Genomic DNA, 15249 nt, shown 5'->3' with positions numbered 1-15249 from the left:
CCACCATTGCATTCTATGTAGAATCAAATAATGATCGAAACGAATCCAAACACGATATTTTTGTATGGTTTTATCAAGAGTTTACCTACTAGTTTGCATCAGGCCGAGAATTCCATAATCTTGCATAGTTATATAGCAATATATGTTTTTCAAATTTCAGGTTCCAAATATGTTGGAAGTAAAGTAATACCCGTTATGCGTCTAAGCTTCCTACCGCAGCGAACAAAGAGCTGATGATCTTGAAACGGCTGAACCGATTTTGATAAAACATGTCTAACAACCATCGCTAAAAAACCTGCTTTTAAATAAAAAAAAACCTCATTCAAATCGGTCCACCCGTTTAAGAGCTACGGTGCCACAGACAGACACACAGACAGACACACAGACAGACACGCAGACAGACACGCAGACAGACACACAGACAGACACACAGACAGACACACAGACAGACACGCAGACAGACACACAGACAGACACGCAGACAGACACACAGACAGACACACAGACAGACACGCAGACAGACACGCAGACAGACACGCAGACAGACACACACAGACAGACACACAGACAGACACGCAGACAGACACACAGACAGACACACAGACAGACACACAGACAGACACACAGACAGACACACAGACAGACACGCAGACAGACACGCAGACAGACACGCAGACAGACACACAGACAGACACACAGACAGACACGCAGACAGACACACAGACAGACACGCAGACAGACACGCAGACAGACACGACAGACAGACACACAGACAGACACACAGACAGACACGCAGACAGACACACAGACAGACACACAGACAGACATACAGACAGACACACAGACAGACACGCAGACAGACACGCAGACAGACACGCAGACAGACACACAGACAGACATACAGACAGACACACAGACAGACACGCAGACAGACACGCAGACAGACACGCAGACAGACACACAGACAGACACACAGACAGACACGCAGACAGACACACAGACAGACACGCAGACAGACACACAGACAGACACACAGACAGACACACAGACAGACACACAGACAGACACGCAGACAGACACGCAGACAGACACGCAGACAGACACGCAGACAGACACACAGACAGACACACAGACAGACACGCAGACAGACACGCAGACAGACACGCAGACAGACACAGACACACACACAGACAGACACACATACACACACACAGACAGACACAGATACACACACACAGACAGACACAGATACACACACACAGACAGACACAGATACACACACACAGACAGACACGCAGACAGACACGCAGACAGACACGCAGACAGACACACAGACAGACACACAGACAGACACGCAGACAGACACACAGACAGACACACAGACAGACACACAGACAGACACACAGACAGACACACAGACAGACACGCAGACAGACACGCAGACAGACACGCAGACAGACACGCAGACAGACACACAGACAGACACACAGACAGACACACAGACAGACACGCAGACAGACACGCAGACAGACACGCAGACAGACACACAGACAGACACGCAGACAGACACACAGACAGACACGCAGACAGACACACAGACAGACACACAGACAGACACACAGACAGACACGCAGACAGACACGCAGACAGACACGCAGACAGACACGCAGACAGACACGCAGACAGACACACAGACAGACACGCAGACAGACACGCAGACAGACACGCAGACAGACACGCAGACAGACACACAGACAGACACACAGACAGACACGCAGACAGACACGCAGACAGACACACAGACAGACACACAGACAGACACACAGACAGACACACAGACAGACACGCAGACAGACACGCAGACAGACACGCAGACAGACACGCAGACAGACACACAGACAGACAGACACACAGACAGACACGCAGACAGACACGCAGACAGACACGCAGACAGACACACAGACAGACACACAGACAGACACGCAGACAGACACACAGACAGACACGCAGACAGACACACAGACAGACAAACAGACAGACACACAGACAGACACACAGACAGACACACAGACAGACACGCAGACAGACACGCAGACAGACACGCAGACAGACACGCAGACAGACACACAGACAGACACACAGACAGACACACAGACAGACACACAGACAGACACACAGACAGACACGCAGACAGACACGCAGACAGACACACAGACAGACACACAGACAGACACACAGACAGACACACAGACAGACACACAGACAGACACGCAGACAGACACGCAGACAGACACGCAGACAGACACACAGACAGACACGCAGACAGACACACAGACAGACACGCAGACAGACACACAGACAGACACACAGACAGACACACAGACAGACACGCAGACAGACACGCAGACAGACACACAGACAGACACACAGACAGACACACAGACAGACACACAGACAGACACGCAGACAGACACGCAGACAGACACGCAGACAGACACACAGACAGACACACAGACAGACACACAGACAGACACGCAGACAGACACGCAGACAGACACGCAGACAGACACGCAGACAGACACACAGACAGACACACAGACAGACACACAGACAGACACACAGACAGACACGCAGACAGACACACAGACAGACACACAGACAGACACACATAGCGGTCAAACTTATAACACCCCTATTTTTGCGTCGGGGGTTAAAAATGGACCACGTTAAACATCTGTATCGGAACTATTCGGAACTTTTGCAGACGAATTTCGAACCAAAACGAAATCTGGTCCTGGCAACACTGTTGCTGTGAATGCCCGTTGAGTCGCGTCTTCGCCTTATTCGCAATTTAGCGCAGTTTTTCTATATTTTCTTTACAATTGAGTACTATAAAGTTCTTATTTAACGTTTGTAATAAATTAGCTTGTATATAATATCAATTTTATTATATTAAAGCCGTATTTTTGCGTGCAAACAGCTGTTTGTTGCGCGGTAACCATGTTATCAAACTAACGTCTTATTTGCAATCGAAACAATGGATTATTCTCGTGTGTTTTGTGTAATTACCGTGTACAGTTCACCGATTACGCAGAACAAGTGATACGATCCAGTTTTGCATTTCGAAGTCAGGGCCAGCAGGGCTACTACGAAATTCGAAAATCGAAGTTCGTGTCGTTCCGTCCTTCTGACACTACTATTTAATTTAATACGTAAGTGAGAGGGACGTTACGGTACGAACTTTGATTTTCGAATTCCGGAGTAGGCCCTCAGATATCACACAACGTCATTGTTCATGTTTTTCGTATTCAAGTGTTATTGAACCGATTTTCGTTACTTTACTCGTATTGTCATCGGATGTGATCAGTGCGTTTTCTCGTGTTATTGTTGCTATTTCAAAGTCATTCGAAAATAAAAGAAAAAAATTAGGGTATTTTGGAACTAGAGTGTTTTGAGAACTATGCATTATGAGAATGAAGTATTACGCCACTACAGGTGAACACAATTTGGGGTATTTTGGGAAAGGTGTATTTTGGGACTAGTTCTCAATGGTTCTCGTGTAAATCGAGAATGAGCCTTTTTGGAAATATGGTGTTTTGGGCCTAGTTTCTTATGAGAAGAGGGGCTTACGAAATTAGAGTGTATTGACTAATAGTGCGTTTTGGACTAGTGCATCCGCCGCCGGAAAGCATTTTAGTACATCACCGATCCGTTCATATCTTAATATTTTACGACATACATACATTGGTACCTACAAAATCTTTCGGTGATAACCGGTTGCGGCACATCACTATTTATGAGACGCAAAAAACAGGTAACACATGAAACGTCATTTTAGTATCTCGAATTCTGGGACAGACCATAGTAATACTCAGCGGCACAAAATTTGACCTACTCTATATACAAAATTCCGTATTACTCTGCCGCTCAGTATATTTGTCACAAAAACTCGCGAACATTGTCACTTCAAAGCTCAATATCTTGATAAAACATGTCTAAGATTCATAGCTAAAAACCCTGCTTTCAAATAAAAAAATCGCATTTAAATCGGTTCACCAGTTTAAGAGCTACGGTGCCACAGACAGACACTCATAGTGGGCAAACTTATAACACCCCTTTTTTTGCGTTGGGGCAAAAAAAGCAACGGGTCGCGAAACATTTCTTCATACTAAAGGGGTTGTGTCATGAAAAAGGTTAAAAACACTGTCATAAAGTAAGCAAAGCTTGCTCTATGGGTACTAGGCAACGGATAAACATACTTATGTATACTTCGTTTTTAAAGCATTAGAAAAAAGGATAAACAATCTTGACGAGTCTTTTTATTGAAAAACGTATTAAAATAACAGTTATTATTACTTATGATACCAAAAGCATGTAAATATAATATGTCATTGCTAATTTTACGTATTTGCTGTGACTTATTTTTCAAGTGTTTTTCAATAAAAAGACACATTAACATCACCTTTTTTCTAATGCTAAAAAAAACGAAGTATAGTAAATAAATAATTATGGATGTTTATCCAAGACTTGAGAACAAACATTGTTATTGTTCACACAAATATCTGCCCAGACTAGGGATCGAACCGGGGTCCTCAAGCTTCATAGTCAAGTTCTCTAACCACTTGGCTATCTGGTCCACGGGATGTCAGTTCTGTATTAGTCGGTTGGACTATACCACAGGGGGCCAGGTCTTAGAAAAATGATTGTCAAAATGGTGGTTAATATGGTTAATTTTTTTTTAAATGATTGCATCGTATATGAAGGAGCCTTATAACTTATAATAATTCCATCCATCCAATGTTTGTAATGTGTTATGTAATAAATAGATAAAATGTACTAGCACAAGTCTTAATTTTTAATAGATTTGTACCCCATAGAATCATACATTTAATAACTACAGTGGAATCTCTATAACTCGTACCTTGTTAAGTCGTAATTCTCTGTAAGTCGGAAAAAAAAGCCATTCCCTTCCGCTGAACCCTTCAATACGCAGTATCTCGAATTATTTAGACTTAGTAACTCGAACAACATGTTATTTCCCTGCGAGGTATTGATAGTACATATTTATACTCTATTACTTGAATTGCAAAAAGCAAACTCAGTAAGTAGTTGTTCGTAAAATTAATGATGTCTTAGAATTCCCCGAACTCATAGCAATAAAATCCTAAAGAAATATTTGGGGCTGAATGAATACATCCTTTAAACTGTCTAAAGTAACACAGATGTTATGTTTGTTTATTATTGGTCACTTGGTCAGTATTTATTTGGCTGTTAACTAGCAACAACATGAGTACTAAAAGAAAACTAACGACTTTCAATTCTTGTTAAGTTGAAAACTCATTAACTCGAATTTTTGAAATAGTATCTAAATTTATTGTTCAATTTATAATACATTCAATTTGACACTCGAATTTTTTAACATTTCCCTTGACATTCGAGTTATCGAGATTTCACTGCATGTAATAAGTAATATTTAAAAGAGACATTACCATAACAAAAAGCTATAAAAAGTTGATTAACTGAATTACCAGGTAGGGTTAAAGTTTCCACAAGTGAACTGAGCCATCTGTTGAAGATAACGGAAGTCAACAAGAATGATGTGTATTTAAAAAAACTGGCCATGATTGGGTTTCATGGCCATTACAAAAAGATAAAGTAATGTTTTTCTAACGATTTTGTACAGAAACTTCCAAGTTTAGGTATATTTTATACCTTAGGCTACTATTTACTCTTAAACTACTAATAATTCTCAAGAAATCTTAGCCATTACTTATAGTTTTCCTTGTAAATTTTTTAGACCAGCAGTTTAGCTCTTAATAGAGGGGGGGGGGGGAGATTTTAATGAACATTTGTGCTTTAAAGTTGAATATTTCGTTAACATATTTCTGAATCGAAAAATCGTCTTTACAACTTCGCAATGATTTTAAAAGACCTATTTAACAATACCTCACACTATACCTATACAGGTTTAGACGAGAAAAAAGTCAGCCACTACATCTATGGGAGGTATCCTAAAAAAAACTTTTATTTCAAATTTGCATATTTGCACCATATTTGGGCCAATCAACTATTTTAACCACACTTTGGGCGTCTCCTGCGTTACCAAAATTGTCTCTGGCGTTACCAAAAAATCGTACTTCCAACAATATAAATCATGGTTTAATGTATTCATGTACGCCGTCTATTAAATTATAGGAAAAACATGTTTTATACTAACAAAAATCTGCAATTGTTTGAAAAATGTCGCGGACAGATTAGTGTGGGTAAAAAAGTTGATTGGCCCATTTCCGTGCAAAATTACAGCATTCTAGCACATTAGAGCCTATTAAGGCTCTGAGCGAAGCCGCGGATGGACAGATGAACAGACAAACAGACATGGCGTAATTATTAAGGGTTCCATTTTTTCCTTTTGAGGTATGGAATCCTAAAACCAGCTGGACTTTTCAACAATCAAGTTTTTTTTAGATGAGCGAGGGCGGCGTCCGTTTCACGGCGGCGGAGGGCGGCGCGCGGCTGGCGGCCACGGCCCGCGCGCGCAACACCATCGCGGCCGAGCTGGCTGCCTTCGTCAGCACCCGCCTCGTGCTGGAGGAGGCGCATGCTGTGCGAGGGTCCGTAGCCTAGCGTTAGAGTACAGCGGTCACTCCAACATCATTTTTTTTTAACAAACAATCAAGCCCTCAATAGTAGATTATTGTCGTGACCTGGAAGCAGGCAATTGCTGGCTGATGAGTAAGAGTGAGTAATTAATACGAAGCCAGCAATTGCTATTCCAGCCGAGACTAGTATAAAGCTTTTCTCAGAAATGGTGAATAATTCTGAAATAGAATAAACTTTTTCTTATTATATATTTATAACTTTTAATTTTATTCCAATATTTTTGTTATGCTTTCCCGCCTTTTTTTCATTAAAAATAAACTGCAGGTGTATTTTTCCACCGAAAACACCATAAGCTATTTCAGACCCAATAAAAAAAGTCCGGATTTCCAACAAAATATCTGATACCAGACATTAGACTTGACTGTATATGACTTGTGCTATTTCCATTCCATGGCCTTTTTAACTTTTTCTCAAACATGCTATGTAATGTCTATGTTGTGTTTCATAAAACAGGCTTCAAAATATACTCTGTCTTTTGTTTCAATGCAATACTTCAAATATCCACGATAAAGGCCATTATACACGACTTGAAATTTATAATCTGAATTTCTATGGTTCATTTATTAGTTACTGTTTAAATTCACAGGACTATGAATATTCTATATGTAAATATATAAATATTACCAACGTGTTTTACGTCAAATTACAATTTAATTTACATAATGAAGTATTAATGTAGTTGATTAAATGGGCTGCAGTTCGTGTATAATGGCCCTAAAAGCCGAACAGCAAACACAATAAAAATAAGTTTTGGCGGGAAAATTGGCAAGTGTCATTTCACTGTCTTTTTTTTTTGATTGACTGGACTTGGGTTTTAGCTATTTTACAAGTAAGTTCCATTGTCAATTCAAAAGTTTCGTTTAGAAACGTGATTTTTTATTGTTGCAGTCTGTTATAACTAAATGTTTTATAGCAATTTGATTTTATGGGGATTATTTTAACGTTTTATAAAATCATGTTAGAATGAAATAAACACTTATATAGATCGTAGTTATAATTTGAGTCTGGTACAATTTTAGTTGTCTTACGAATAAAACATTGATTTGTAGGAGTTTTTATTTCTTTTATTGCATGTTTGAGAAAATCACTATACAAGCCTCGGCGTGAAAGAAAATGCCAGCCTCGTATACCTATCCATACTATCTATACATACTCGGCCTTAAGCCTTTCTTTCCCGGCCTCTGCAGTAATGTACTATTATAAAAAATTGTGACTGATTGCAGGCGTGCTAATTTATTATTGTCGAGCTAGCGCGCCTGCAATCTTTTTGACTTTTTAATTTTTCGCTGACCATAAACTATGCACTTCACCTTCTGATATGTAAAGAACCTGAAACTCGGTTTAAGACGTGAGTTATCCGTTACAATAACATTTAATATGAGTGAGTCTCACGGTAGTTTAATGTTTTACGGTCATTTTTGTGAAATAGTGTTTATGTCCCCTTAGAGCGCTGTGTGCGGGCAAGCAGCGGTCGGTGGTGGTGTGCCTCCCGGCGCTGGTGGCGTGCGCCGCGTACGAACTGCGCATGCTCACGGACCTGCGCGTGGCGGAGGGGGGCGCCGCCCCCCACGAGGACGAGGTCGCAACATTATTATTATTATAGCTTTTTTTCCACATTAGTGGTCCCCAAAGGTAAATGGGTGAAGACCAAAAAGTTGCACAGCGTTAAAGCTGCGTTAGCACGTAGTTTTAATTTCCATTAACTTTTTCCATTGTGACACGAAAATTAAGAAAGAAAGAAAGAAAATATTTAATTGCCAACAGTACAAACAATGCAAGACAACAATATAAACAATACAAGATAGTAGTCTGTCCTGCGGCAAAAGGAGCAAACTCAGCTAATGCTGCGCTTGCGCGGAAGCTGCCAGCGCTGGTTTTCAGTCTGCCCCTGTTGACACGTGCTGGAATATTGTCTATAGCGGGTTGGATGGCGGACGAAAGACGGAAACAGTAACTAATCATACATTTGTTTGTAGCTTTACTGCACATAATGTGCGGCAACACATGCTGAGTGGAGACCCTTTTTGGTATCCTGCCGTGTCACCTAGTAACATAGTTTTAGTGCTAGTTCTAGTCTTAGTTTTAGGTGGTACATTTTGGAGCCAAAATAAACTTTTTTCTTTCTTACTTTCTTTCTTTCTTAACGTTGTGCAAAATTATCCATACAAATGTATGATTAATTTTCGTGTCACAATGGAAAAAGTTAATAGAAATTAAAACTACGTGCTAACGCAGCTTTAACGCTGTGCAACTTTTTGTTCTTCACCCAAATGCCTCCTCCATCTTTTTCCATTTTGCCTTATCCATAGCAATATGCATCCATTCTTTTCCTACTGTTTTTATGAGGTCATTTATTCATTTTTTTCTCTGCCTTCCAACACTTCTTTTTCCTACTGGGCCAGGCCATTTTGTTGCTTGGAGAGTCCATCTTTTGTCTTTATAAAAATAGAAATATTTATTGACCATAACATTGATTTATTTGTTTAAATACCTTGCTATATGCCCCTGCCCTGCCCGGCATGCAAGTGGAGATTGGAGATGGGCGGGCATATAGCAAGGAGGTCAACTCTCAACCGCCTCATTCTACTGGTTAAGTTTTCTACGAATTGGCTGTAGATTTTGATGTCGTTTTCGATTATTTGTTAGAGTGCCTGTATTTCTACCAGATATGGTCTATTTCTGAAATGAAGATACTAAAATGACAGTTTGAAATGTCAAAAGTAAAAATAATGTGGCCATCATAAAAGGAACAGTGCTGCTCCATGATTTCGGTTTCGTAAATAGCCGATAAAATGTATATTTTACGATAGCAAAAATCAATATCCTACTTTCCATTTTTGAAAATATAAATGCACTTTTACGATAAAGTGATAAAATCTAAGCACAGGTAAAAATACAGTGTTCATGACTTAGTGCCAACGTAAAAAATGGTTTACTAATGTATCGGCGAAAATTATTTAGCAAATTATTAACTCCCAAACTATTTATCCCATATTTTTATTTAGGCGAAATGTTATTTCCCAACTCAACGTTTCGCACTGATATCATTTCCCAACGAATGATTCGATAAATTATTATTATGCAAATTATTACCTGGAAAGGCAGTACACCGTAAAAAATAATACAGAGGGGCTACTACAAAACTAGAAAACGAAGTTCGTATGGCACCGTCCCTTTCACTCGCGTATTAAATGAGATAAGCGTATTCTCATATTATTTAGTTAATGTAAAACTTACTTAGAATGAAATTGAAACTTAAACCATCAACATCTATAAAAAGTCGAAATATCTCGAAAACGGTTGCATTTTTATTAGACTTATTTTACCTATGCCCTATATTTTAGTACATCACGGATCCGTTCATATCTTAATATTTTATAACATACATACATACTACAAAATCTTTCCGTGATAACCGGTTGCGGCACATCACTATTTATGAGACGCAAAAAACAGGTAACACATGAAACGTCATTTTAGTATCTCGAATTATGGGACAGACCATAACACATGCGTTGACTTGAGAAAATTTTCCCATAAGAACAAATAACAGATTTTTATCATAAACTAGTTTCACAACGAAAGTTTTATAATATATATTTTTTTTTTCAATTTATTTAAATAAAAATGCAAATACATTGTACCTTAAATTAAATGTTCGCCAAACTGTGAGACAGTTTGTTGCCGTTGCGCTCAATCAAATCTTAAACTACGACAAGTTAGGTACTTTACACTAAGATAACAAAAAATAATACCAATACGGCATACGATAGCTACAAACTTTTATGTATATTTTGGTTCAATAGAAATTGCAGAAAAGACAATGTAAACAAACCCATTATACCTTCTGTCATTATTTCTACCATTGGACAAGTAATAAATCAGAAGTTATGAAATACTATGAGTATATGAAAAACTGTTTCTTGAAGCAAACTGTTCAAATATCCTAAAGCCAACTTGATAACGAAATTTTCGTTTCCTTTGACGAAACCAAGCCGTAGCAAAGAAACTTACTTGTCCAAAAATAAACTGTTACGTTACGTAGATAGATTTAGATTTTCGATATGGTTTTACGGGATGACCGTAAAAGTAACAAATTTGGAGTTGAAATAAAAAAATACAAAAAGACTCTTAATAACCAATCATAATTTGTTTGCTTAGTAGCAACATCTCTTGTCTGGGTGAGCGGTTAGTTCCGAAAGGTTAAGTCTCTCGATGAGAGCGAAACATAGATGTCGCTAGTCATCATCCCCCTATATACGTCCCACTGCTGGGCACAGGCCTCCTCTCAGAACAAGAGGGCTTCGAGGGATGTCGCTAGTGCTGCTGCTTAAGTAGCGTAGTAGAAATAAGCAACCTGAGATATGTGTGCATACGAGTAGGAGAAATTCGTGTCTGTACTCCTGTCCAGTGGTAGTGTAGGGGTATGGCACGCAGCACGGAATGCTGAGGACCTGGGTTCCATCCTTTTTCTGGTTTTTCTGTGCATGTCTCAGTTTATATTTTCGCTACAATGAAGAGTTTACATACATAAGCAAAGTATGATTAAATTAATAATTTTGCTTCACCATCAACTCTTCTTTTAAGGTGCTGGTCTGCACGTCAGCGGACCTCCGGCGCCTCCTGGAGGGGGGGCGGCTGACGATGCCTCAGATCAACGTGCTGGTCATAGACAGCTGCCATCTCATTCACACTGACGAGGACCTGCAGCTGGTGAGTGCTGTTAGAATGCCTGTGTACCGGAGAGGAGCGGAGTTGGGGACTGTGTCTGAATGAATGGATGAATAACCTAACCAACAAGAAGTTGGAAAACCCCGAAGTTGTCACTTCAAAGGTCAATATCTCAAAAACGGCTGAACCGATTTTGATAAGAACCATCGCTAGAAAACCTGATTTCAAGTAAAAAACCGCATTAAAATCGGTCCACCCGTTTAAGAGCTACGGTGCCACAGACACACATAGTGGTTAAACTTATAACACCCCTCATTTTGCATCGGGGGTTAATGAATGAAAGAAAGGGAAAAAAAACATTTATTCGTGACATTTACATCGAAATCGAGACAAACTTTGTCACGAAATGGTCCCAACTCAGCATGATGTCAGCCTTCCGGCCGACGCTGTACTTCCCTTACAGTTAACACTAGAGTTGCGCTATCCCAAACACAACCCTAAGCTATGAAGATATAATCATAGGTTTACTTATGAGTATATTTATTCACTAGCTGTCCGCGACTCTGTCCGCGTAGTATCCGTTTATCGCTATCCCGCGGGAACTATGCAGTTTTCCGGGATAAAAACTATCCTATGTCCTTCTCCGGGACTCAAAATATCCGTATACCGAATTTCACGTAAATCGGTTCAGCGGTTTTGACGTGAAGAGTTAACAAAGAAATAGTTACAAACTTTCGCATCTATAATATATTAGTGAGATTATATTATACGTACTGTTGTGCTAACATGTTTGATAATATGGCTTCACCCATTATAGTAGGAATTATTTGAGGTGTCCCGATCTCGTTAACAGCCAATCTTTCAAACAAAGCCATTGTATTCTACTATCTCTTCAAGTGCATAATCCTCAGTTTAAAATGAAATGAAATATAAAACAAAATAGCTCATTGAAATAACGACTTTATTATTTACAACAGAGAGTTCATTTTAAATAAAACTTTGTTGGCAGATAATGTTTTTCAAAATTGAATGCGTCGTAGACAAGCAGCCTCATGGAAAAGTATTCTGCGAACGTGTATTTATTTTTAAATGTACTTTCTGCTCTAGCCAATAAGGTCGTTATTTCAATGAACTATTTTGTTTAATATTTCCGTTCATTTTAAACTGAGTATTATGCGGTTGAGGGCACAATAGAATACAATGGATTTGAGCGAAAGGTGGGCTGTTAACGAGATCGGGACACCTCAAAAAATTCATACTATACCATCTATCCTTCATCAGGTAATGCAGCTGTACAAGCAGTCTCCTACGCAGCCCCGGATCCTCGCGCTCACGTACCCCCTCTTCACCAGCAAGAGGCTTGAGCTGGAGGATGGTTCAGAGCCGGCGGCGGAAGGTCCAGGGTTGGATGCCGGAGGTGAACAGTGACTGGAAATAGATTAGGCTCAAAACAGACTGTGAAAAGCAATCCCAACGAAACTGCAACTTCTTATTTCTTTCCTTTGAGCGACCGCTCATGATGCGACCATTTTGAAACCGGTTTCAAAGTTTCAAACATACCAACATTTCGTTTACTAGTTTCAGATGGGTCTAAACCCTCTAAACCGCCAAGTCCAGTGTTCGGAGCGTCCCCCAACGTGGACGACTTCGATATGTACAGCAAGCTGGAGTGGAGGATCGAGGAGCTGGAGACCAGCCTGTGCTGCCAGATGGACTTGGCTGAGGACATCGACGGCGGGAAGAGGTGAGGGATATGGTAGTGCCGCGAGAGTTGAAGTGATACCCTTTGAAAATATGTCAAATGAAAATATAAACTATTTCACTTCTCACGCTCGTAATGTTTGTGTTTACGCTGGATCAAGGCGACATAAAATGACTATTTATGCTCTAGTGCATAAAGTAAAATCTGCGTCTAAGGCCAAGGTAATCAGGTGTCAACACCCAGAAACAAAAAAGTTTTTACATATTTTTTTTTATCATTTTTAATTTATACATATAAAACTAAAAATTTATTAATAAAAGTAAAAAGAATATAATTAAATAATAATTTATGAAAAATAAAAGGTACATAGAAAGTAAACAATTGTTTCCACTGTTGCTATTTCATTTCCTCGCCATCAAAGTGAAAAGCAGAGTGTAAAACTCGAGCATTAAACCCACTTTCCGCTCGACGTGTCTATCCTATAGGCTATATGAACGCCTCGGGTAAAATAGCTCGTTTTATGCTCTTGTTGTACAATCTTATTATTTTCATTACTGTACCGCATGTTTACAATTTGTTTTGTGTGCCAAAGTTAATAAATAAATAAATAAATAAATAAATCTACTATTTATACCGATTATTACACACCCTGGGAGCTCGTATTACAAAAACCACAGATTGCAAGACTGCTGCTATACAATGGGTTGTTTCATCAGGTTTTCAGCCACCACGTCGAAGCCCAAGGAGCTGATAGTGGAGTACAGTCCGCGGCGTCAGGTCTGCCAGGACTATGAGGATCTGGAGGCCTTCATGAGGACCACCGTCGCTGACGTGCTGGACTTCCTCGAGGAGCATAGGTGAGGACAAAACGAACGGGTTAATCACAAGTGTGTGCTCGATTTAGCATTCAGAATGGATTCGTAGATGGTTCGAAACCGAAACACGTCAGCAATTTGTGGTTTTGTGTGAGTGTGTCGATGTGTGGAAGTAGAAGAGGGCGGATACTGTATGAAAACATACATTTGTCATTCATTAACATTAAGCAAAAAAAAACGTCTTTGTAGTCTCTAAAGTCTGTGTTTCTACCAGAGATGTGCGAGGATGTGTTGCGAGCAATGTGTTTTTCATGAACCAATAGAAACGTTTCCTTTACCTCGCCTTGCACAGCATCTCTCTGGTGGAAACAGCTGAGCGGAGCGAGGCGAGGTAAATGAAACGTTTATATTGGTTCATGAAGAACTCATTCCTCGCAACACATCCTCGCACAGCTCTGGTGGAAACGGAGGCTTAATACGAACTTCAGCACAGTAACGCCTGGATCAATCAATATACCGTCACTGCTTTGAAAAAATCTCGTATCTAAAATCAATTGAAACTTGACGTACAGTTCACTCAGAAAAATTATCCATTTTGAGGGTGACGTTTTTGTCAACTCCTGTCGTTAGTGCTTTATGGATCATATTTTTTCATGCAGGTACGACCCAACAGAGATCTACGGCGAGGACTTGTACGAGGAGTTTATGAACATACCCAACCCCACCATAGACCCTAAACTGTTATTCAAACAGTTCCTCTACATTCTAGATGAATTAGGTGAGTTTCTTTGCCATTTCTGATTTTGAACGATCATCGTTTTCATTATCATGATCATCATCATCATCATCATCATCATCATCATCTGCCCTATATACCACTCAGAGCTTGGGCTATACTTCCCAAGCGGGCGCAGTGTCGATTGGAAACCTCACGCTACATCCATTTTATTCGCAATTTCATGTTCTCACCATGTTTTCGTTGACCGAAAATCTCATGATAAAATTAAATTTTTGTATATCCTAACTTATAAAAGTTGAAATACCTCTGACCATTAAAATCGATCCATCCGTTTGAGAGCTACGATGCAGACACAGATAGACATTTGCTTGAAACACCCCTCTTTTGCTTTGGGAGTTAAAAAATAAATAAATTTAAGATTGTTTTTTTGGAATCTTTTTGTATTTTTTATTTCAATTCCAAATTTTTTGTTACTTTTACGGTCAACCCGTAAAACCTGTATCGAAAATACAAACTGAAATATAGATGCACAGAAAAACCAGAAAAATAAGACCAGCGCTGGGAATCGAACCCAGGTCCTCGGCATTCCGTGCCGTGTGCTATACCGCTACAGTCACCAGCCAGCCAGCGTGTGCGGTGGTCTAGCGGTATAGCACACGCCA

The 15249-nt window shown here is 39.9% G+C and overlaps 2 protein-coding genes across 2 annotated transcripts in view; one reads left to right on the top strand and one right to left on the bottom strand.

Moving 5' to 3' along the window:
* Dcr-1 (Endoribonuclease Dcr-1) overlaps positions 1-15249 on the bottom strand; it is a 113154-nt gene that overhangs the window by 57546 nt on the left and 40359 nt on the right. The gene's annotated exons all lie outside the window — the stretch shown is intronic.
* LOC141444427 (endoribonuclease Dcr-1-like) overlaps positions 6466-15249 on the top strand; it is a 32247-nt gene continuing 23463 nt past the window's right edge. The window contains exons 1-7 of the mRNA XM_074109978.1: positions 6466-6611; positions 8107-8239; positions 11248-11373; positions 12613-12748; positions 12916-13075; positions 13750-13890; positions 14508-14626. Coding sequence (XP_073966079.1) covers positions 6466-6611; positions 8107-8239; positions 11248-11373; positions 12613-12748; positions 12916-13075; positions 13750-13890; positions 14508-14626 — 961 coding nt within the window. The remainder of the gene's footprint in view (positions 6612-8106; positions 8240-11247; positions 11374-12612; positions 12749-12915; positions 13076-13749; positions 13891-14507; positions 14627-15249) is intronic.

This window comes from Choristoneura fumiferana, chromosome 30 (assembly GCF_025370935.1).
Source record: "Choristoneura fumiferana chromosome 30, NRCan_CFum_1, whole genome shotgun sequence".
Lineage (NCBI taxonomy): Eukaryota > Metazoa > Arthropoda > Insecta > Lepidoptera > Tortricidae > Choristoneura > Choristoneura fumiferana.
The sequence above is the reverse complement of the archived record's forward strand: the minus strand, read 5'-3'. Positions and strand labels throughout refer to the sequence as shown.